At 38.2% G+C, this 24,775-nt stretch overlaps 1 protein-coding gene across 2 annotated transcripts in view; it reads right to left on the bottom strand.

Moving 5' to 3' along the window:
- Positions 1 to 3,407: 3,407 nt before the first annotated feature.
- Positions 3,408 to 24,775, bottom strand: part of LOC311601371 (uncharacterized protein) — a 128,613-nt gene continuing 107,245 nt past the window's right edge. For both annotated transcript variants that reach the window (XM_084788759.1, XM_084788760.1), the window contains exons 2-4: positions 9,918 to 10,323; positions 8,831 to 8,972; positions 3,408 to 4,021 (exon numbers count right to left, since the gene is read on the bottom strand). In XM_084788759.1, coding sequence (XP_084644885.1) covers positions 8,869 to 8,972; positions 9,918 to 10,284 — 471 coding nt within the window. In that variant the 5' untranslated portion in view covers positions 10,285 to 10,323 and the 3' untranslated portion in view covers positions 3,408 to 4,021; positions 8,831 to 8,868. The remainder of the gene's footprint in view (positions 4,022 to 8,830; positions 8,973 to 9,917; positions 10,324 to 24,775) is intronic.

The following is a 24,775-nucleotide window of genomic DNA, read 5'->3' on the forward strand; positions in this document are numbered from 1 at the left end:
CTATATATTTTCCATTTAGTGTGTCATCCCTGTACAAATGGAAAAAATTAGGTCTGTCATTTCTTTAACAATATAGCTAGTAAATTTCTGTACAATGTCAAAAGGAAAACTGTGACTCTGTTTTGGAATATGCACCGCATAATTATTTTTAAAACTTCAAGTTAAATATGTAAATATATTTATGTTTATAAATATATAATTTTTATTAAATCTTTTTTATAAAAGATCAGTACCAGTAGTATGATATATATCAATCTAGCAATGGCTTTTGAGATCTGTAGCTATTTGCATATGTATCCTCTACATTTACATAAAGTGCACATCTGTAACTCTCATGCTAAGGAAACAGAACCAGGCACTTATCCATAGCTCCATGACCAACTGATCTATCTAAAGTAATATATAAAAAAGTTTAGGGAGACACTGTCTCAAAATTAAAGTGGAGAATGTCTAAGGAAGAATCCCCATTCACGTCAACCCCTGGACTCTTCACATACAAACAGATGTATGAACCCAACAAAATAGACACATTTTTTAAGATTATAAAAAGGCCAGGTATGGTGGTGAATGCCTTTAATCCCAGCACTCAGGAGGCAGTGGTAGACGGATCTCTGTGAGCTCCAGGCCAATCTGGTCTACAAAGCAAGTCCGGCACAGCCGGCTACACAGAGAAATCCTGTCTTGGAAAAAAAACAAAAAAAATTGCAAAGTTCTATTACTGTTGTCGTATCTGGCACTATTGTTTAACTAGCTTCTCAACTATTGTCTAGAAAATATCATACTACAGGAAATATTTTTTAAAACCAACTTTGATAAAGCAAGTCACTTCTATCTATCATAAAACCGGTACAAAACCTATTTTGAACTCACACAGGCCCAATGCAGTATTCTCCTACATGCATAATTTAAAAGGCATTATTTGAGAGTTGGTTCCTCTAGCAATTTGTAACACAGCCACCAAGAAATGAACTCCTTGCCGCATGGAGGTCTCAGTGATGGAAAGCAGCCTCCCCAACACTCATTCCTAGAGGTCCACTCCCTCTAAGAGCTAGTAGGGTATGGAGCCCCTCTCTCCCCATTGACACACCAACTCACAGCCTCAAGGAAGCCAGAGGCTAAACGGACCTAGTAGGAAGAGGACAGCCAATACGAGAGGGCTTTCTCACAGGGAGGGGAGGTCAGTGGCCCAGCACATTATGACCCCGCCCCCTCTTCCCATCCTGCTGAAGTCTTTTCTTTGATGTCACCACCTCTGCCAAAAACTCCCCAAGACTACCAGTTAAGATGTGAGCACCTTTGCAGCCAGAGTTCCTTCAATGGCTTCTTTTCCAAAGTGCGAGCAGTCTTCCCTGGAGTTTCACCCAGGTTCACTACAAGTTAGTCAAGTCTTCTTACCCTTCATCCCACCCTTCAAGGCCAGCACTTGGTAAGGGAGAGCTGCTGCATGTTCCTGGACGGTAAACCTAGTTCATTTTCCTAGAGAGACAAAAGGCTAACGGCCTCTGTTACTGTGGGCCTACTTAGCTTGAACAGAAATACAGCTCTGGACATCTTATTGTGCCTTTATATCCTGAGAGGAACTGCTCGCAACAGCTGCTTGACTTTCCTGGTAATAGAATAAGATGTAACTAAACATGTTTCAATGCACATTGTATACAAAATGTCTCTTTTTCTAATACCATGGATTTGCTTCTTCATAATGCTATATTTTCAATTGAATTGGTTTTATTCCAGTCTTAATCTCAGAGTGACCATTTTATTTAAAGAGATGTCCTTTGCCAGGGTACTGATGGTACGTAACTCCTGCATTTCTGTCTCCATTTTGTCATCTGCTGAGTGATTTTCTTGGTAACTTTCTATTAATAATTTATTGAGTAATTAACAAAATTCTGCTCCAGGATGAAGAGATTAAGTTACATTTTTAATGTTCACAGATGCATTCTGATGGAGTTTCAGCTTCTCTGTAGATTCCTTAAGGTTTTAAATATGACAAGCAAATAAAAATTTGTTCTATAGTCATCTTAGGCTGTGACAAGGGCTGAGAAAGTGAACTAGGATATTGAAACACAGAAATGAACGTTGTCACATTAGCAAAAAGTTCTTTGTCTTTGTCTCTCTCTGTCTGTCTTTGTGTCTCTGTCTCTGTGTGTATCTCTCTCTGTCTCTGTCTCTGTCCCTCTCTCTGTCTCTCTGTCTCTGTCTATCTGCCTCTCTCTCTCTCTCTCTCTCTCTCTCTCTCTCTCTCTCTCTCTCACACACACACACACACACACACACACACACACACACACATACACACACACACACATGAAAGCCATAAGTCAATCATGGATATCATTCTTCAGACACCATACAACTTGGCTTTTTGAGACAGGATCTCTCACTACATGGAGCTGGCCAAGTAGGTTAGGCAGGCTGGTCAATGAGTCCCAAGATTCCACTTGTCTCCGATTCCCTGAAGCTGTCCAGCCTAATCTGAGGCTAATCTTAAAGCCAACCCCCCCAAAAAAGTCACTTTGAGAATCATGGGGCTACTATGCTCCAGAAACAAGCCATGGCACACAGTGCAGAAGGGAAAGGGGATAACGATTAGATATTTAATTTGGTCAAAAGACATGTAACTGGGTTTAAAACAGTAGTTCAGTTTAAGATCCTTGTTTGTTTCAAACACTACAGCATGTTTTACCTCAATGTTTATATTCTTCCATGATAAATGAGTCTTCATAATGACAAGTGGTAGGTTTTAGAATACTTGGACTCCTACAAGATCTGCCCATAGTCTAAGAAGAACTGTTTCTTCCTTGGTAGTATTTTGAAACTACAAAAATTACTACTACATCTATATATTAATCACTTAACTTTATAAATATATACCTTCCTCTATGTTACATTTGTAGGTGTTCATTTTAATCTCCCTACATGTATCTACAACAGTCTGCAGAAGTAGTTCATTTCTTTAGATGTCCCAGCTATACCCTTTTAGAATCTTGCATAGTTTTTCACAAGCATGGCCAATCTTGGTCTCTCTGTGACTGCTGAGCATCCCAGCCTTTGTCATCCCAATCAGTCTACTTGTAAGAGTGTCATCCAGTGAAGTAAGCCTGGTTCTACTTTAGGTGAGCTTCAGATAAGTCTCTGTGGCTTTAGACCAGTGAGTCTCAAGCCTTATTGTGCACAAAATCCCCTGGGGAGCTGGCCCATAGCCCCAGAGTGGTTGATCCTATAAGTCTTGGGTAGAGGCCAAGAATGCCCACAAAAATGTAATAATGCATTTATAAGAACTAAGTCAAAGACTGCATTGGTCTCAGAAATACTGCGTTTTCTCCAGATAGTCTGGGCCACCCACAAAACTTCCCTCAAAACTATTCACTAGATTAACACTGTATAGTAGCCATCTAATCCAATTTACATGTAGAAATGTATCTCTTCCAGCAGCCATTCTAAGAAATAAAAGGAAACTGACAACATTGAAATGCTGAATCTTTATTTACTACATTCACTATTATTTTATCATGTCTACAGTATATTAATCTACAGAATTTTTCACAACTACATTACATGTAAAATCAAACCAGCCATATTTCAAATGGTTAGTAACTACAGGTGGTTAGTGACTAATGCAGTGAATAGCACAGTTAGCATCCCATCTCTCTCTTCTGAAAACTCATCTTAAATGTGTTTTAAATGTAGCATTTCTGTTTACTTTGAGTAATGACAAACTGTCTTAAAAACAGGTTTACATTTCATTGAGGAAAAGTTTGCTAAATGGGAAAGAGATTTGGATCATGATTATTAAAATAAAATTACTATATTAATTAAAATTATTCTTAACATTGCCTAACATGGTCAAGTGTGTTTGTAACAAATAAGAAAAAAGGCAGTTGTCTTTTATACCATTTTGGGTGTGATGAACTTTGGAATGATGTCAACCTTAAAACTTCCATGGCCTTCCAAGAAATGAAAACCTTAAAACACAGTGACCCACAGATTCTTCTTCTCCTTCTTCTTTCATTCCTCCTAACTGAAAGATCAAATAAGAAAAAACAAGCAATTATACATTAATCAGGATCTGTGATTTTCCAAATGCAAGGCAGTAAGAAGCTGTACATGTGGACATCATGTTATGTGATCATATAGTAAATCTGAACCAATAGAGAATACATTTTCCTCTTGTAACTTGTATATATCAGAGTGTTTCTAGATTTTGATCCTATGATCTCAATCTTGGTAAACACCAGAAAGCTCTCTATGCATATGTCTGCATGCATATGGCATTGCTGTGGTGTTTACTTGAGAGATAATTCAGGCATTAAACAAACAAACAAGCAAAACCTTCCAATGTGAAAAGGAGGCTGTCATAAAATAATAATAAAATGTTGATTCTTTAAATATGCTTAAAACCAAGATATACCTTAGGGCTTATTTGACAATTTAATTATAATCATACAATTACAAATAACAAAGGAAGAAGTTAAATAATCTGTATTTCTGGAAGATAAGATTATATAAACACCAGAAGGCTGAAGAAGATATTCCAATGTTATAGAGAGTTTTGGGTGACTAGTCAGGTAGAAAACTGTCTCTGTCATCTTTTCATTTGGAAAACTACTAACCTGCACTCTCAGCATACTCAAATAATGAAGTTTATTCCTTCTCAAGTCTCTGAGGGAGTTGAAGACCAGGTAGCTTAGTTTTACAATTACGCTTAATTGTTTAGGGGTTAAGATGTTTTTAGGTCTAGATAGGTGTTTTAAGTTGATAATGACAAGATGTGATGGAGACTGATTTACATTTAGAAATTTAGGGGCACCAAGATAGGAAAGATGTCTTCTTCAAGGCTGTCAAATATAAATAGCCAAAACACGAAGAATGTAACATTTATATAATTCCTGATTGTGTCATGGTTCTTCTTGCTATAGGCAATCTATTATATATATATGTGTGTGTGTGTGTGTGTGTGTGTGTGTGTGTGTGTGTGTGTGTGTGTAATAATATGAATGCATATGTTAAAAACAAATAAGTAATTTTTAAAAGAAAAGAAAAAATTTTTGTTTGGTTTTGGTTTTGGTTTTTCAAGACAGAGTTTCTCTGTGTAGCCTTGACTATCCTGGACTTGCTTTGTAGACCAGGATGGCCACGAACTCACAGCGATCCACCTGCCTCTGCCTCCCAAGTACTGGAATTAAAGGTGTGCGCCACCACCACCCAGCAAACAATTTTTTTTAAAGATTATATAAACAAAAGGCCCCAATTTTGTTGCTCGTGATATGTACATTCAGAAAAGTATCAAGATACAAAGTCAGCATGGTCAAATCAGTCAGTTTTTTATATGCTAGCAAACAAACTTTCTGAAAAACTAATTAAGAAAGCAATTCCATTCATAAGAGCCTCAAACAAAATAACAAAACTAGAAATAAACCTAAACAAGGTGAATGACCTACAACAAACTACAAAAGACTGAAGAAAGAAACTTAAGCAAACACTACAAGACAGAAAGATGCTCCATTCTCAGGTGAAAGAGGGAGTGAGGGTGGGAACGGGAAGAAACAAGTGAGGGGATAACAATTGGATGCTATCTAAATAAGTTGTAATTTTTAAAAAGACAATAAAAAAGAAAGATGTTCCATTCTCATATATCATCATAATTGAGACTGTTATATAATTGATCTGTAGACTCAATGAAATCCTCACAACTCCAATGCTGTTCTTTATAAAACTTTTTTTAAAAGCTCTAAAATTCACATAGAGGTACAAAAGAGCTGCAATAATCCTAAGCAGAAAGCCTATTACTGGAAGTATCATAAGCCAGAACTCAAATTAAACTACAAAGACATAATAACAAAAACAGAATGGTGCTGTCACAAAAATAGACATGTGGGAGAAAAACAACTAAAGCCACGTGATTTTCAATAAGGTTACCCAAAATATTCATTGTAGAAAAGACAGCCTTTTCAAAAATGGGTGCTGCCCAACAGCCCAGGCCTTAATGTCAACAATTAATAAATGGGACCTCATGAGGCTGAAAAGCTTCTGTAAGGCAGGAGACACTGTCAGTAGAACAAAGTGACAGCCTACAGACTGGGAAAAGATCTTCACCAACCCTTCATCTGACAAAGGTCTAATATCCAAAATATATATAGAATTCAAGAAATTAAACACCACAAAGCCAAACAACTCAATTGCGAAATGGGGCTTGGAACTTAACAGAGAATTCTCAACAGAGGAATATTAAATGGCTGAGAAACACTTAAAGAAATGCTCATCCTCCTTAGTCATCAGGGAAATGCAGATCAAAACAACTCTGAGATTCCATCTTACACCCATCAGAATGGCTAAGATCAAAAACTCAAATGACACCACATGTTGGCCAGGATGTGGAGAGAGAGGAACAATCCTTCATTGCTGGTGGGAATGCAAACTAGTACAGCCACTTTGTAAATCTATCTGGTGCTATCTCAGAAAAATGGGAATAGGGCTTCCTCAAGACCCAGCTATCCCACTCCTTGGAATATACCCAGAAAATGCCCTAACACACAACAGAGACATATGCTCAACCATGTTCATAGCTGCTTTATACACAATAGCCAGAACATGGAAACAGCCTAAGTGTCCCTCAGTAGAAAAATGGATAAAGAAACTGTGGTACATTTACACTATGGAATACTACTCAGCTATTAAAAACAAGGAATTCCTGAAATTTGTGGACAAATGGATTGAACTAGAAATTGTCATAATGAGTGAGTTCACACAGAAGCAAAAAGAGACAAACGGTATATACTCACTTGTATCAAGACACTAGTCCAAAGGATACGTCCCATGAAAAACCTTACTTACCAGGAAAGTGGGTCAGAGGAGAGGACATCCTATTGAGACTTTAGGTGAGAGTAGCATGGAAGAATGGGGAAATAGTAGGATCCAGAGAGTCCTGGAAACCTACAAGAAGAACTTTATGACAGACAGATCTGGGTCCTGGGGTCCTCCTCAAACTAAGGCGCCAGCCAAGGAGAATATAGGCAGTAAACTTTGAACCCCTACCAAGACCTAGCTGATGAACAGGATATTCTCCTCTGTTGAGTGGAGAGTGAGATCTGACTCTCACACGAACTCTGGTGCCCCTTTTCTGATCACATCCCCTGGATGGGGAGGCCTGGTGGCACCCAGAGGAATGATAGCAAATTACCAAGAAGAGACTCGATACTCTAAGAGCATATATAGAGGGAAGAGGTCTCCCTCAATCACAGACATAGGGGAGGGGAGAAGGGAGAAGGAGGGAAGAGGGAGGGAGAGAGGAATAGGAGGAAACAAGGGAAGGGCTAACAATCGAGATGTAATATGAATAAATTAATAGTAATAAAAAAAATAGAAATGTAAAAAAAATGGGTGCTGCCAAACTGGATGTCCACATATGGGTGAATGAAAACAGATCCTTGTTTCTACAGCCTGTATGAAAATCAATTCCAAACATATCAAAAGTTATAGTGTAAGGGCTGAAACTTTTCAGTTGCAAGAGGAAAACACTACGAGATATAAGGATAGGCAAAGTCAATCCAAAACAGACTCACAAAGCTCAGGAATTAATACTAGGAATTGAAAAAACTAGGATTGCATCAAATTCAAAATCTTCTGCACCACAAAGGAAGCAAGAGAACAGAAAGTAGCCCATGAATGGGAGAAAATCTTTGGCAGCTATACACCTGAAATATGACTTATGTTTAGAACACGTAAAAGACTCAAGTACTGTGAAACACATATAACACAACAGAAACCATCCAAGCAATGAGTTGGCAAATGAACTGGAAGAAACTTTCTTGTGAGAAGAAATACAAATGGCCTGTAAGCATATTGCAAAACTTATTTATATCTTTAGTCAACAGGAAAGTGAAGATCAAAACTACTGTCAAATCATTGAGATTTCATTCCCCCATCTTTAGTCACCAGGAAAGTGAATATCAAAACTACTGTCAAATCATTGAGATTTCATTCCCCCACCCCCTCCCCAGGGAGAATAGGATGTTCTCAAAAGAACAAATTCTGGGAAGAATGTTAGAAGAAAGAAGTCTTACAACACTACTGGCGATGGAAATTAGTACCACCATTATGAACAGTATGGAGAGCCCTCAAAACCCTATAAAAAGAACTATTTGGAGGAGGAAGGTGACCAGCTGGAGAGAATGATTGGGGGGTGATGAATAGGAGAAAAGCACAAGGATGCACATGTGTGAGTGTATCAAAATGAAACCAATTAGTATGCTAACTAAAAAGGTTAATTTAAAATATCATACTATGAATCTTTCCATTGTTTGACTAATATAAAAGAAAAACATCTACAACTAAAGACATACTTGGCACCCGTTAAAGGTAGTTCTACTTAACATTCAGATATTTTTGCTATTTGACAGTACTCAGAAGAGCCACTCTTTTCTAGTTAATATGTAAAGCTGCAACCTGAAGCCTAGCACCAGAGGCCCAACTAGTGCCTGTCTCAGCCATTTACACTGCTGCTTCCAGGAACTGTTTTCTAAATAGGTGCTGGTGTGAGTCTGATAGAAGTGCTTGGACAATGGCATTTACTATTTTTGGTAGCCTAAGACTAGAAGAAAAACAATCTTGGAAGAGCCAATGAGGAGCTGTGACATGGGGCATGTGTTGAAACACAGTGTGATTGATTTTACTGTGCACGTTAATATTCTGGGAACAATGTAGATTAAATCGAATTTTGTTCTAAATGTCAAGACTGTTCTTAGTTTACTTGAATGTAGTGAGTAATGAAGCTCCAAATAACAAGAAAATGCAGGAAGACTGAGTAACACACAAAACAGTATACAGCTACCTGGGCTATGGCTGTTCTGCTGGGTTTTCTCAGGTGGCTTAGGTCTGATAATTGCCTTGCCCACCTTCTGCTCCTTCCTTCACCGTCTTATCTCCAGTATTTTTATGCACGTCCTTCCAATTGTCATACTTACATCTCATTGCTAGAGTGAAGAAAAACACAAAAGTCCCAATCAATCAGTCCTGGACAAAAGAAAGTAACTCAAAGCTAGTAGCAGCATCCATAACTCTCCTCTCAGGGGAAGCAATGGGATAGATGTAAGAAAGTGCCAGCTGGGCTGCTTCCTGCTGTTGATGTTACCTACACTGTCTTTTACATCTCTGCTGCATGATCATTTCCATAGTCATGGTTCTCCATGGTTCCCAGTAATTCTCTCAGTCAATCCTATCAATAAACTTCTCTACTGATGAAGAAGGAATCAGAGTCGTTGGTCATTGGAGCTGGTGGCAATCTCTAGGCTTGGGTAGAGCATTGCAGGGAAGATGATTGTTTGCCTCAGATAAAGTCTACAGGAAAGCTGTCTATATCCTCAAACCGTTTCATATTTTTGTCCTACTAAGTGCTCCTGAACCAGTTCATCATTTGGTGAACCAACTTTCTAAGAATCTTTGCACTTTTCTATATAAGAAAAAAAGTGCAAAAGTCACAAACCAAATGGAAGCACAGCAGTTTTGATTGTCATTGAGCTTTCCTTTCCTTTTTCTGCCAAGTTTCCTACTGAACACCATATTTCCACTGACATTCATGTGTGAGCCCATGAATTGCACTGAGAATCTCTGCTGTCTTATTAAACATGGGTTGGTAGAGAGCAGCAGATACTCCCTCAAAACTGCAAAGGTGTTTAGTGAACTGAACTTTTATTCCAGCACATCCAGCCTTACATTGGAGGAGATCACACCATCATTTCCCCATCTGAGATCAACACTGGGTATGGTCAACATCCGGTACCTCTACAGAGGCTGCCTAAGAAAACCTACAGCATTCTTGCCTCTGTGTACCATCTTGTGAACTCATTTCCCACTTCCCACCTCCAACCACTGCCTTCCACTTCATGCTTGGTGGGGAGAGCCCCCTTTTGATTACTTACCCCTTACATCTGAGATCTCCTCAAGGTTCTCTTCCACCACATTGATGACAGATCCCGCAGAAGCATCCTCCACTGCAATATTGCCATCTGACTCCTGGTCCACTGTATTCAAGGAGGCCACCTGAGGCATGTCAAGGTCGCGGCCCAATCTGATGCTCAGGCCTGTACCCAGGCCCACACCAAGGCTTAAACCAAAACCTGGGTTTAAACCCAGGCCCAAGACCAAACCCAGGCTCAGGCCTAGGCCAAAGCACAGGATCAGGTACAGAAAGAAGCCTTGAACAGTATCCTTCTGGGAAACAGCTCTCACTCTTCGCCTCTGGGGAAAACGGCCTGAGCCATTAAATGTATGGAAGCGAGGTCGCATGATTGGAGATTACGGTTGGGCTGAATCAGACTGTAGTAGCTGTCCAGATGCAACACAGAAGGAAGAGGACCAGGTCCAGAAGCATGAAAAGAAACCAAACATGGAGAAATTACAGACATGCAAATCCGATCCCGTCTATTACTGCCAGAGCCCAACCTTCCTCCTTCTCCGAGGGCCCAATATCCCAGGCTTCCTCAGTCTCACTGACATTCTGGTCTCTGGCTAAGACTAAGACTGCTGACCTACTCCCTCCTTGGACTAGTACTTGGCCTCTGTGTTCTCCTACAGACAGTATTGGCTTTTCTGGCCACAGATGCTCCCTTGCACAGCTATAGGCCATAAATTGCCCCACTTAAAATAGAATCTCAACCTATCCCACATCCTCTCCCTACACCACCTTTGCCCACCCACTACCCAAGTTCCTGCTGGATTCACCTGGCCATTTTGACCCTCTTGGGACTTGTCTTGGTCCCATGAGATAGGGAAAAGAGAGGCCCAATTCAAGGAGGAACCAATTTAGGCTTGGCCTCAGAAGAACTTTTCAATGGAATGAGGTTGTGAAGTTTTAACAAAGATCATCTATCCAAACCTACATTGCCAAGTCCATATGCTTCTATCAGTTGGGGTTATCATATCTACAGGCAGCATGCTCTGCTTTCCTCCAAAGTCAATAAACATAAGTGTCAGGTGGATTCAGATAAAGAAAGCAGTATGAAAGTGGCAGAGGAGTGTATTGCAAATGGATAGGGTGCACACGCACACATATTTGTCCAGGACAGCTATCTAGATCATTGGGCAGAGTGTAGGATGGGCTTTTAAAGCAGATGGACTCATAAATGCTTAATTAAAACTTTTGCCCAGAAAAATAAATTTTCTACCTTCAAAACAAACATTGATGTAGTAGCAGAGTTAGGATAGTATGTGGTACATTTATTATTTTATTTTTATTATATAAAGGTGTACTTATACTTAAAATTGTACTTTTGTTCTTCATAGGTTCTATTATTCTATCTTATCAGGAAAAGGTTTATATCTGACCTTGCTTTTCTCTAAATCTAATATTGAATATGTTTTCTGCTGGTTTTCATCCTTCTAATCCATATACTTTCCTTCTCATCCTTAGTTTACCTCTTTCCCCCTTTCACATTCACTTCTCATTTCACTAACTTAAACATTAAACTATGCTTTCCCCAACCAGAGTACCTTACTGCTACTGTCTCTGAACTCAATAGGGAATGCAAAGTTAAATGAAGTTTTTCCCCTATAGCTAGCACTAGGACTGCTGCCAAACTATCACAGTTGTTACTGCAGCTGGCTTTCTCCTTGAAAAAATGAAAGACCAGAGGACACATGCATCCCAACAGATGTGCATAACACAACAAAGAAATACAAAAAGAGCCATGAGACAACATTCTGTTATGACACTTCCACAAGGTGACAGCTTCTCAATACTATAAAAGAAAGATAAGGACAGAGCTGAGATTCAGGATAAACATTTCAGATTCCTACTTTAAAAGTGATCAACAATTCCACACTTCAATCAAATAAACAGATAGAGAAGTCAATTCAAGAGGTAGACACCAAAGTTACTAAATAAATTCAGGGCCTATACAAGAAATAAAGAGGATAAAATAATTAGCAACTTGGAGGAAAAATTTAAACACATAAAGGAACAGTTCAGCATGGAAACTGAGATGCTGAAAAGTACCTAATAGATATTCTGAAACTGAAATAATCAACCAGTTAAATAAATTTTTAAAAACCAACAGAAAGCAAATAAAACCAAATAGGACAAAACTCTGGAATAGACAGTCATACACACACACACACACACACACACACACACACACACACACACACACGCATACAGAGAGAGATAGAGAAAGAAATGTATTTAAATAAATACATGTAGTAAAATTTTAAAAATTAATGAACATAAGAAAAATTTCTAAAATGTTTTAGATTCATTCAACCTATTTAATAAAATTATAGCTGAGATACAAATGTAGAGAAAGAGACAGACATCCAAACATGGGCAACATTTATAACCCTAAATGGAGATGATCAAAAAAGACTATCTCCAGGCTATATCAAAATCATGATATCAAAAATACAAAGCAAAGATACTTGATACCCTATGAGCATATACAGGAGGAGGAGGTCCCCCTCAGTCACAGTCATAGGGAAGGGGAGTAAGGGGAAAATGGAGGGAGGGATGGGAGGATGCAAGGGATGAGATAACAATTGAGATGTAATATAAATAAATTAATAAAATAAAATAAAAAATACAAAGCAATGGAAACCATTAATATGATGTCATAATGGTGTTCAAAACTAATGAAGTAGACTGCAAAAGAAATGTAGTCAAAAGAGATATTTTCATTATGTATTAAGAAAGAGAAAATGCATCAAGAAAATATAAATATTTTATATTTCTCCACAGAATCTTAAGGCTCCTAATTCCATTAAATAAATGCTTAACAGGCACAAAAAGCCACATAGGACTTGACAAAATAATAGAGGAGGACTTCAGTATCTTACTTCACATCCACACAGGTCTTTCAAAAACTAAAAAAAAAATCAGCAAAGAAACTTCAAATAAGAAATATACAGTCAGATCTGGGCCCAGGGGTCCGGCACAAACTATCGCACCAGCCAAGGGCAATGCGTGCAATTAACTTAGAACTCCTACTCAGATCTACCCAATGGACAGGACATTCTCCACAGTTGAGTGGAAAGTGGGGTCTGACTTTCACACGTACTCTGGTGCCCCATATTTGACCACGTCCCCTTGATGGGGAGGCTGGTGGCACTCAGAGGAAGGATAGCAGGCTACCAAGAAGAGACTTGTGAGTATATACAGGGGGAGGAGGTCCCCCTCAGTCACAGTCATAGAGGAGGGGAATAGGGTGAAAGTGGGAGGAAGGGAAGAATGGGAGGATAGAAGGGGTGGGATAACAATTGAGATGTAATATGAATGAATAAATAAATAAATTTTTAAAAAGAAATATACAGTCTTCTCAGCAGGACATGAAACCTTCTTTGTATTTAATAACATTATAGGCCACAAGCAAACCCTAATATGTACAAATTGTAATAATTCCCTGAATCCTGTCAGACCACTGAGGACTAAAACTAGAAAGCAGCATCAAGAAACTTTAGAAACTACAGGAAGATCTAGAGATTGCTTCATGTACTTTTGAAATAACAGTAAATCATAAAAGAAATCAAGGAGGCAATTAAACAGTTTCTAGAATAAAATAAGACAAAGGTGCCCACTCTTTCCACTCGTACATAGTATAGTGCTCAGAGACTTAGCTAAAGCAATGAGAAAGATATAAAGAGGATGAAAAGGAGAAAGAAATCAAATTATACCTAGTTGGAGATGTCATAATTTTATACTTTAAAACCCCACAATCTCTACTAGATAATGTTTAACAAGGAACAAAAATTCATTTGCAAATAAAAGTCAGTACTTTTATATATACCAACAATGAAAAATTAAGAAACACATCCCAGTCACAAGATCTTCAAAAACACCTAGAAATAAATTTACTCAAGGAGGTAAAATATTTCTGCAATGAATTATTTTAGACACTAAAGAAAGAAGTTGGAAAAAAAAGTAGAAAATCTACAAATATGAAAGTCCCTCCATTCTCTAAAATTGGCAGAATTAATATTGTGGACTAAAAAATAAACTACAGATTAAATGCAATCCTCATATAAATCTGTGTCATATTTAACATAAATTAGGGAAAAAATCATATGGAAACACAAAATACCACAGATAGCCAAAGCAATTCTAAGCAAGAAGAACACTGCTAAAAGTATCACTAAACTTGACCAAAAACTGCATTACAGACTGATAGTGAAAAAGATGCCTAGGTACCCACACAAAAACAGATGTGTAGAACAATAGAGCAGAATAAAGGATCCAGAAATAAACCCACATACCTATGAATACCTGGTTTTTGACAAATGTGTCTAAACTATATACTGGAAAAAATTACACACTGTTCAACAAATGATTTGGCCAAAATTATATATCTACCAGCAAAAGAATGAAATTAGACCCATGTATCTAACCATGCAGAAAATCCAATTCAGCATAGATCAAAGATCCTAATTTAAAACATATGATCTAGAGAGATAGCTCAGTTAGTGAAATGCTTATCTCACAAGCATGAATACCTCAGCAGCAAACACATCAAAGTGTCAAGCATGATGCGGCATAAACCCAATCCCAACACTGAGTATATGAAGACAGGAAGATCCCTGGAGCTAGCTGGCCAGACACTCTCCATTAATTAAAAAATTCAAGGCAAATGATACTTCCTCTTTCATATCGGAGGAAGTAGAGGATATTCCTCAGGATGACACCTGCTTTAGTTAGTTTCTATTGCCATGACAAAAGCCCATGTCCAAGAGAATGTGTAAAAGAAAGCATGTAATTTGGGGGCTCATGGTTTCAGAAGGTAATATAGTCCATGATCTTCATGGGAGAAAGCAGAAGAGGAGGTAGGCAGACATGGTGCTTGGATAGTAACTAAGAGCTTACATCTAATCCATAACTACAAGGGAGAGAGAGAGACAGAGACAGAGAGAGACAGAGACAGTGACAGAGACAGAGACAGAGAGACAGAGACACAGACAGACAGAGACAGAGACACAGAGAGATATGGAGAGACAGGGAGGTTGGGAATGAGAATGAGAATGGTGTGGGGTTTTGACATCTCCAAGTTCATCCCCAGTGACACATCTCTTCCAACAAGGCCACACCACGGAATCCTACCCAAACAGTTCCACCAACTGCATTTCAATATAAAAGCCTATGGGGGTATTCAAACCACTACAACTCTTAAGGTTGTCTTTGGCCTTAACGCACACCTTTGTATAGGAACAGGTACACACATACAAGCACACACACATGCATTTCAAAAGAACCTGAGATGGTGAAATATCTAGAGAAGAAAATATAGGAAAAACTCTTTAAGATGTACTTCTCACATGGGCTCTGGCATCCACTCATTAATCACACCTCCCCTTGGCAAGGCGGCCTTGCTAGGCCACAGAGGAAGAGGATGCAGGCAGTCCAGATGAGACTTGATAGGCTGGAATGATGATGGGGAGGAGGGCTCCCTTTTTCTGAAGACTAGGGGATGGAGGGAGGGGGTATAGGAGGGAGGGTGGGACCAGGAGGCAACAAGGGAAGGGGGCTACAATCAGGATACAAAGTGAACAAATTTTAAAAAGTATAAATGTTTAAAAAGAAAACAAAAAAGAAGATGTAGGTATAGATGAGAACTTTTTAAATACAACCTCAGCAGCACAGGAAATATCCCAAAGAATTGACTCATGTGATTACATGAAAGTAAAAAGCTGCTGTACAGCAAAGGACATAGACACCAAACAGGATAATATTTTTCCAGCTATACTTTAAATAAGGTATAAATACCTAGACTATATAAAGAGCTACAAAAATTAAACCTCGTAGAAATCCAAAACTGTCTATGAATAAATGAACCAATGAACTGAGCTGTAGTTTCAAAAGAAGAAATGCAAATGGACAAATAGCTATATTTAAAAGTGCTCATCTGTAGCCAGCATGGAAGTTCAAATTAAAACTACTCTGAGGTTCCATCTCACCTTTGTCAGAATGTCTATCAAGCGTATATAGAAGGCAAAAGTCTTACCTGGTGTTCGCAGGGGTGGGGAGTGTAAACTGTTACAACCACAGTAGAAAGCAGTGTGAGAGTTTCCCAAAAAAAAAAACTAAAATAAAACTACCATGTAATCCAGCAATACCACTTCAGGATATATACCCAAAGAACTCTAAAGCCTACTATGGTGAGACTTGTTCATCCATATTCACTGTCACTCTATTCACAATAGCCAGGAAATGGAAACAGCCCAGATGTCCATGATGAATAGATAATGAAAATATGACACATATACACTATGGAACACTAGTCAGCTATAAAGTAAAATGAAATTACTATATTTTCAGGAAAATGGGTAGAACTGGAATTATTTTAAATGAGATGACCCTAGTTCAGAAAAACAAATACTTCATATTCTCTCTTATATGAGGTTCCTACTTTCAATTTTTATATATGTATGTTAATGGGACTGTTAATATGGGTATAGGACATGACACTATAAAAAAAAAGACCATGAGATGGGGAAAAGGAGTTTAAGGAATAAGGGTATAGAGGATATAACAGAATACATGTGACATGAAAGGTGAATACTGGGGATACAAGCAGTGCAATGAGACTGGTAAGGAGCAGTACCAGGGAGGAGTAACCAAATCAAAGTGTACTTAGGAACAGTCATAGCGGAGGGGAATAAGGGGAAAATGGGAGGGAGGGAAGAATGGGAGGATACAAGGGATGGGATAACCATTGAGATGTAACAAGAATAAATTAATAAAGTAAAAAAAATAAAACAAATCAAAGTGTATTTGAAAATTCCATAAAAAAATCTGTTACATTTTTTTTCTGATAATTTAAAAAGAAAAGCATTGTAAAGCTTAAAGAACCACCACCTAAGAGACTCCACTATAAATACTCTGGAAGGAGATAACAGACTGGGTGGATGCTTCTTTCTTTCTTTCTTTCTTTCTTTCTTTCTTTCTTTCCTTTTTTATCCTAACAACTAATTTTAAAGAGCTCTAAATTGTCAATTTGGGATTAACTTGGTATTATTTCTAACTGGCATGGGCTCTTGTTTCCGTTTTGTTTGAATATTGCCCTCTTTGTGAAGAAATTAGCCACAGACATGGCAAAATACAGAATTCAAAGGCAAAACAGTGCACTAAATGCCTTTGATTTATGCCTGTTTAAAATGGATATTTTTCCAGCCCCAATAGCCCTATGATATTGAGACTATTACAAATAGTCTCTAATTTGTTATGGCTTGACTTCAATTTCTCAGCTTTATAATAGTGAAAATTTGATGCATAGTTAGGGAGTTTCATCTTTTGAATTTTGATGTTTTCCTGGGCTACTGGGGTGCTATATTGTGCTTTCTCCACGCTGAGCCACAGCTCTCAGGCAGTCATGAGATCATCATGGTAAACAACACATAGTCTACAGTGCAATGTGTATGTTAAGGCCATTCAGTGCAGTTTTAATTACTCTTTCAATTTTTTCATTTTTTTTAAATTATAATTTATTCAGATTACATCCTGATTGCTATCCCTTCACTTGTACCTTCCCATTCCCACCCTCCCTCTCTCTTCAGACCTATACCCTTCCCCTAGACCTGTGACAGAAAGGGACTTCCTCCCCCCACCATATGACCACATCCTGTCAGATCTCATCCAGATAGCCTGCTTCCCCTTCTGTATGCCACCAGGCCTCATCACGAAGGGGAAGTGATCAAATTGGGGGGACCAGAGTTCATGTCAGAGCCAGTCCCCACTCTCCCTACAACCTGGAGAATGCACTGTCCATTGGCTAGATCTGAATAGGGGGTCTAGGTTTATTACATGCATTGTCCTTGGTTGGCACAGCAGTTTGTGCAGGCCCTCCTGGGTCCAGATCTGCCAGCCTTGATGGTCTTCTTGTGGGGCTCCTGGGGCTCCTGGACCTTCTGGGTCCTTCCATTCCCCCATTCTTTCAATTTCTTACAGGTTTTTTGTTTGCTTTCTTTTGTTTTGTTCTGTTTTGAGTGGAAGGGATGTTCCCTCCTAAATTAAGAAGCATTTATACTGTCTTTGCAAACAAAGGAAACAAAAATAGGGTGTTTTACTATTCTTTCTATTTTCTTACATTTTTCTTTATTTTATGTGTATGAGTGTTTTGTCCATGTGGATGTCAGTATACCATGTGTGTACAGTGCCAGTGGAGGTCAGAAGAAGGAGTCTGATCCTTCCAAACTGCAGTTGCAGATGGTTGTGAGCTGCCATATAGATGCTGGAAATTGAACCTGATTACTCTGGAAGAGCAGATAGTGTTCTTAATCATTGAGCCATCTCTCCAGCACATCGGTAGCCCTTTTAAAATCATATAACCAGAAAGGGAGAGATCCTGAATTCTAAAAAAAAAAAAAAAAATCAATGCATAGAAATAGTCACTCTGTTATTTAGTACATAACCCGTTTCCATTTTTCCAGGTGTTTAAGAATCCAAAGTTCTTTTTGTTTGTTTGTTCATTTGGTTGTTTGGTTTTTTGAGACTTGGTTTCTTTTGTAGTCCTGCCTGTCCTGGACTAGCTTTGTAGACCTGGCTGGCCTCGATCTCACAGAGACCCGCCTGCCTCTGCCTCTGCCTCCTGATTCTCTCAAAGTAAGAATGGTAGATTACCTTGCCTCCTGTGTCAGGGTTTCAGTTCGCCATGGCTGGGAGGACATGGCAGGGCAATGAGGCTCACATCATGACAGCCAAAACGTTGGGAAAGAGGGCAAAAAGGAGGAGAGCATAGACAGGATGCCTCAAAAACTTGCTTTTGGTAACTGACTGCCTCCATCTAAGCCCTACCTGCTGACTTTCCAGTACCTCTCAAACTAGTGCCACAAGCTGGGAACCCACTCTGCAGTACATGGGCCTGTGGAGGATGTTTTATTTTCAAAACATAACCATCCTACCTGTGTTTATCACAGCACTGTTCACAAGAGCCAAGTTACTGACTGAGTCAGCTTAGATTTCTACCAATTGCTAAATAAAGAAAATATCACACACACACACACACACACACACACACACACACACACACGTGCGCACATGCACAGAGTGAAGTATCATTCAGCCTTAAAGAACTAAAACTTTCGATGCATAGAAGTGAATGTAACTGGAGATTAACACATTAATTAAACTAAATGAGACTTGGAAATTCAACTGTCGTGTATTTTCTGTCCTGTGGAACCCAGGTAAAGAAGCCTTGAAAGCTGAAGGGGCATTAAAGAAGGGAAGGACTGTGATATGAGTGAAGAGGGAGTGGGATAAACAGGGTAAGAAGAACAGTGGATATAATCAAAACATCTTCCTGAGTGAAATCAGTCACAAGGAGTTCACTATTTTTTAATTAACGTGCACTAAGAAATGTTTCAAACTTATAATGTTTCTTGAAACATCAGTAGCCTTGTTTAAGTGACAGTTCTGATTCATAACTATAAACTCTCACTTAGAAACTTGAATATCAAATGATATTCGCAGATACAGAATACATTCATTAAGGGGAGCAACTCAGTGCAAACTTCACAGCTATTCTTCCCCATCTATCCCTTCAAATCTGTCCCAGAGTTGATGTGCATGCCTGAGTGTCCATTATTTACCTTCCCCCATCTCAGAGCTTCTGGAATTAGGAAAGTCTTCATGTAAAGTTTTCCTTGAGCTAGGATCTAAAACATAGTCAAGATTGCCATTGGTAGAAATGATTGGACAGGGAACTCCAGAGGATTGTGACAAACAGCAAAATACAGTCAGCCCTGGGAAAGGTACAATGTGCCTAGTAGTATAACAAGGTTTCAAAGATACCCTCTCCCTGTGAGTGAAATATCTGATAGATACTGTAACAGAACATAAGATCATATTTTTCCTGGATGCTGGAAAAGTAAACTGCTACCTAAGCAAAGAGTTTAGGAACAGGAGCTCCTTATATCACCTATTAGTGAGCCTGAAGTATCTCAAGGGTGTATCTCCATATTCCAGAGAAGAATGGGGCTGTATTTGATAGCCATAGGAGACATAACTATATGAATTTGCTTTTTTTACAATTGTAAAACAAGTGGGTTTTCTATTTGTTCTGTCATGGAAAATATATTGCACACACAGTACAGGGGAAGATAAGGGTGCAACCACAATGAAAGATATATGGAAAGTCACATGAAAAATATAATTTATTTACACATTTTGGAACTAGACACCCACAAGTGAACTACGATCATAAATTTGTGAAAAACTAACCACGGCAGACATCATCCCATCTGTCACAGCCCTCCACATTACCTGTGCCTATCTAAGCCTATAGGGAAGTATAGAATCTCTAAATGTGCTACCAAATGGAAGAGAACAAAACTCCTGTTTATTTCTCCTCAGCTAATAAAAACAATCTTTATAATAGAAACAATTTCATCTCTAGGTTTCCTGAATTTGTTTTTTAAAAGCAAATGATCAGAACTTTCCTGATACCACTGTACCACTCAAAATGTTAAGTAAAAACAAAATTTTAAGGAAAATGTGGTTTTTAAGATTCTAGGAAATAGGCTTGAGTAGGTAAATTGTGATTTAAACCCAAATCAAACTTCCATCTTTATTTGGCATTGCTTATCACTTCGTTGCTGACTTGGAATGAGTCATTAGGTAAAGGCAGTGAGGTACCACTTTTGGTGTATTAATATTGCTGGCAAGGGATCATCCTGATGCACATAGAACCTCTTCACTGATGCAGAAATGGAACCGTTATAAGAGATTAGGGAAATGCCAGCAGCTTGTATGTATTCAAGCATATTATGTATTTAGGTCTGGAATTAGGTTTCTTTCAAGCCCTTTTTGCTTTTCTCTCATTGGCTTTGCCAACTGGATGGGTGAGGGATTCAGCCTTCTATGTTACGGCTTCTCCTAAGGGAAAGGGATGGCACACTTGCATTTTTATATAAATAGGCTGATTTTCTGTTTCTCTAAACTTCCATTTTGTGCACTGAAACAAAAATGAAAGAAAGATACACTTGATTAGGCCAGTCCCTTCAGCATATGGTAGTGGGCCAAAATTCACTGTGTGTGATTGCTTTCATGGTTATTTTTCATTGATATGCATTGTGCTTACTAAAAGGTAACAATGCTATGCATTCATTAGGCTTTAATTTGTAGCAGTCATAAATGTGTTATATATAATTCAATTCTTGTAATAAGACTATGAAGTAACTGTTGTGGTTTTTTCTGTTTTATAAAAAATGAGGAAGCAGCTTCAGAGACTTGAAGCAACTTGCTTAAGGCAAACCATCAGCTTTAGAGCTGGAATTTTATCATGATTTTAATTTTTATTTATTATTATTATTTGTGTGTGTGTGTGTGAGAGAGAGAGAGAGAGAGAGAGAGAGAGAGAGAGAGAGAGAGGAGGGAGGAGCAGTTGTTTGCATGCTACAGCATGGGTGTGGTGGACAAAGGACTACTTTTGTGAATCAGCCCTCCCCTTCCATCCCAGAGTTCCACAATCAAACTCAGGTCATCAAGCTTGCATACCTTCACACCTTGAGCAACCCCATCATCTGTGCAGTTTGAATGTTCTTAAGCAAATGGTATCAATATTTCCTATAAAAGGGCCAGATAATAAATGTTTTAGACTTTATAGTTTAAAGCCATATAGTCTCTATTACAATTGGTTGTTATAATTTGTTATGTTATTATAAAAGAAGTTATATATAACATACTTTAGAAATGGCGTGGCTATATCCCAATACTACTTATTTACAAAAGCCAGTGGCTAATGTGATATTTGTTGTGAGATATAGTTTGTTAAACTCTACCCCTAACCTCTGCGAAACACTATTGTTAATATTGTTAAGGATTAAGGATTCACAAATAGGGCAGTCAAGATATTTTCCTTATTTTCACATAGGACTTATACCAAATTTTCATTCCTCAAATAAGTCAAAAGAATGTTGAGAATAGCACTCATATATAAACTGAATTTGATAGAGGGAAAAAAAGAATAAAACTCAGAGCTGGATGGGAAGAAAAGAGAAAATGGAGGTGGTTAATACAGAAGGAATTGGGAGAAGGGTGAATATATTCAAAACAAAGTGTATGAAATTCTAAAAGAATAAAAATATTGCCAGGCGTGGTGGCATACACCTTTAATCCCATCACTCGGGAGGCAGAAGCAGATGGATCACTGTGAGTTCGAGGCCAGCCTGGTCTACAATGTGAGTCTAGGACAGCCAAGGATACACAAAGAAACCTTGTCTTGAAAAACTAAAAATAAAAGGATAAAAATATTGTTAAAAGAATATAATAATTTTAATGTAGATTATGGATATGGTCTATGCCACCTAATTTTCTGTGCTGTAATTTATTATAACTGAGAGGTTTTCCTGAGTATGCAATTCAGTCCTTTGTTAATGTTCTTTGTTTTACTGAAGGTCAGTAATACTGCTCTTGATGTCGAAGCTGTTTCTTTTAAGGAGCTTGTGCTTTTCTAACAGCCCTCAACTTCATATATAAATTAATTTACCAATGATATTGAAGAAAACCAATTCTCTATCAAGAATGTTTCCAGTGGGGCTGGAGAGATAGCTAGCTCAGAGGTTAAGAGCACTGGTTGCTCTTCCAGAGGTCCTGAGTTCAATTCCCAGCAACCACATGGTGGCTCACAACCATATATAATGAAACCTGGTGCCCTCTTCTGGTGATCAGGCACACACGCATGCATAACATTGTATATATAGGAACTAAATAAATCTTTCTTTAAAAGTTTCCATTTACATCAATACTGTATCTGTATAAGTACATGGAAAGACATGGGGATGTCTGTAGACAAAAAGGTATTCATTTGTGTGTGCTTGCATGTGTGATTGTATAGTAAGTACACATGCATATATTTGCTATAGTGTTACAGAGATACAATTTTCTATAAGAACATATATTAAAGCTTAAATATAGTTAGCTCTCATAGATATAGGTATTATTTTGAATTTTTCTATGAAAGCAATAGTTTTTTCATTTTTTCTTGATGAATGTTTATACTAAGTAGACTCAGTAGAAATTAAAACTAGAACAAGTTTATCAGATTTTGACTGGGATGAGAAAAGTAAGTAGCTACCTCTATTGTCTAGAATCTAGGAATAAGTGAGCTGTTCAGGGGCCAAGACTTAACAAATATGATACTTGGCAATTGGAGGGATATTTCAAAACATGGCTTTATGTAACTGTGAGGTTGAATCTGGGCTCTTTAAACAGATACCCTATTCTAGCCATTGTGATACTACTTTGTCAGTAGATGACAACATGACAGTGTATAAGACTTTCCCATTTCATTTCTGGAAGTCCCATTTCTGCAACCTATAATTTGGTAAGAAAGAGTCAGGATGGAGTCCAGGCATCAGTGATGAAAACATCATGGGTCCCTGTAACTCCTGACTGAACTTACTGGGCTTATAGGTAAAAGGGAATGGATGTATCTTAAAGGATACTACAGTCTGAAAATTGATAGGTTAATGATCACAGGACACTGGTACTTATGTCACCCGTTGCTCTGTGTGAGCAGATTGACTCTAATTCAGATTGCCTTCACTCTGAAGGACTTCAGAGAATACTCATTTGTTATCCACATCAGAGTGGGTATATATGTTAAGAGAGTGGTGTCTAAGTTGTATTTCTGTTTACACCGACTCCTCATAAGTAAAGCAAAATGTGCACATTACTCCATTTCCTTGTCTTGTCTGAAACACACACACACACACACACACACACACACACACACACACACACACACACACATTTCTACCTGGTGACCTGGCTAAGCCTCTGGGGTGTCACACCTGCCTCTAAAAGTGTGCCTATCAGCCTCTGCACTCATTAACATTCATCAGTGGGGAAAGAGTTGAAATGAAAGTTGCTTCTGCAGTTGAGTTGTGGTGATTGTCTTAATCAGCTCTAGCTACACAGTTTACGCCTAGATGTTTCAGCTTTCTAAAGAGATGGAAGAGTGTTGTTGTTTGAATTAAGTTACTAAAGACTCTTGTTAACATTCATTGACCACTTGATCTGGTTAAGATTGTGTGAAAGATGATATAAATATCTTGGCCTTCTACAGAGGTAGAACACTGTTGTTGTTTGAATTAAGTTACTAAAGATTCTTGTTAACACTTATTGACCACTTGATCTGGTTAAGATTGTGTAAAAGATTATGTAAATAGCCTATTTTAATCATCACAAAATTATGAGGCAGATGCAGTCACAATGGAGGCTCATTTTAAGTTGCTTATCAATGACCACACAACTAGTACATGGCCTTTACTCATTCAGTGAAGATTTTGAACATCTATAATGGCCCTGGTACTATTTCAAGAGGTAGGTATACAGCACGAAGCCATTAAAAAATAGCTCTGCCCTGATAGACCTCACATTTCTTTTTTTGTTTCTTTGTTTGCTTTTGGTTTTGGTTTTTGGAGACAAGGTTTCTCTGTGTAGCCCTGGCTGTCCTGGACTTTAGGCTGGCCTTGAACTCACAGCAATCCACCTGCCTCTGCCTTCTGAGTGCTGGGGTTACAGGCGTGTGCCACCACACCCTGCTTAGAGCTCACATTTCTGATGGTAAGGGACAAATAATTAAAATTTTAAAACATATAGCAAGAAGTGTTGAAGAACTATATAAAATCAGAGAAGGTGAGCAAAAAGTATATGTATTGAATTATAATTTTGATGGCATGATAAAAAAATGGCCTTATTGAAAAGGTATTTGAGATGCACACTGAAAGATATATGAAAATATGCACATAGAACATTCCAATCAGAGAGACGAGATATTACAAAGCCCCAAATGCAACAATA

This window comes from Acomys minous (assembly GCF_964271855.1).
Source record: "Acomys minous genome assembly, chromosome: 7".
In the NCBI taxonomy this organism is placed as follows: Eukaryota; Metazoa; Chordata; class Mammalia; order Rodentia; family Muridae; genus Acomys; species Acomys minous.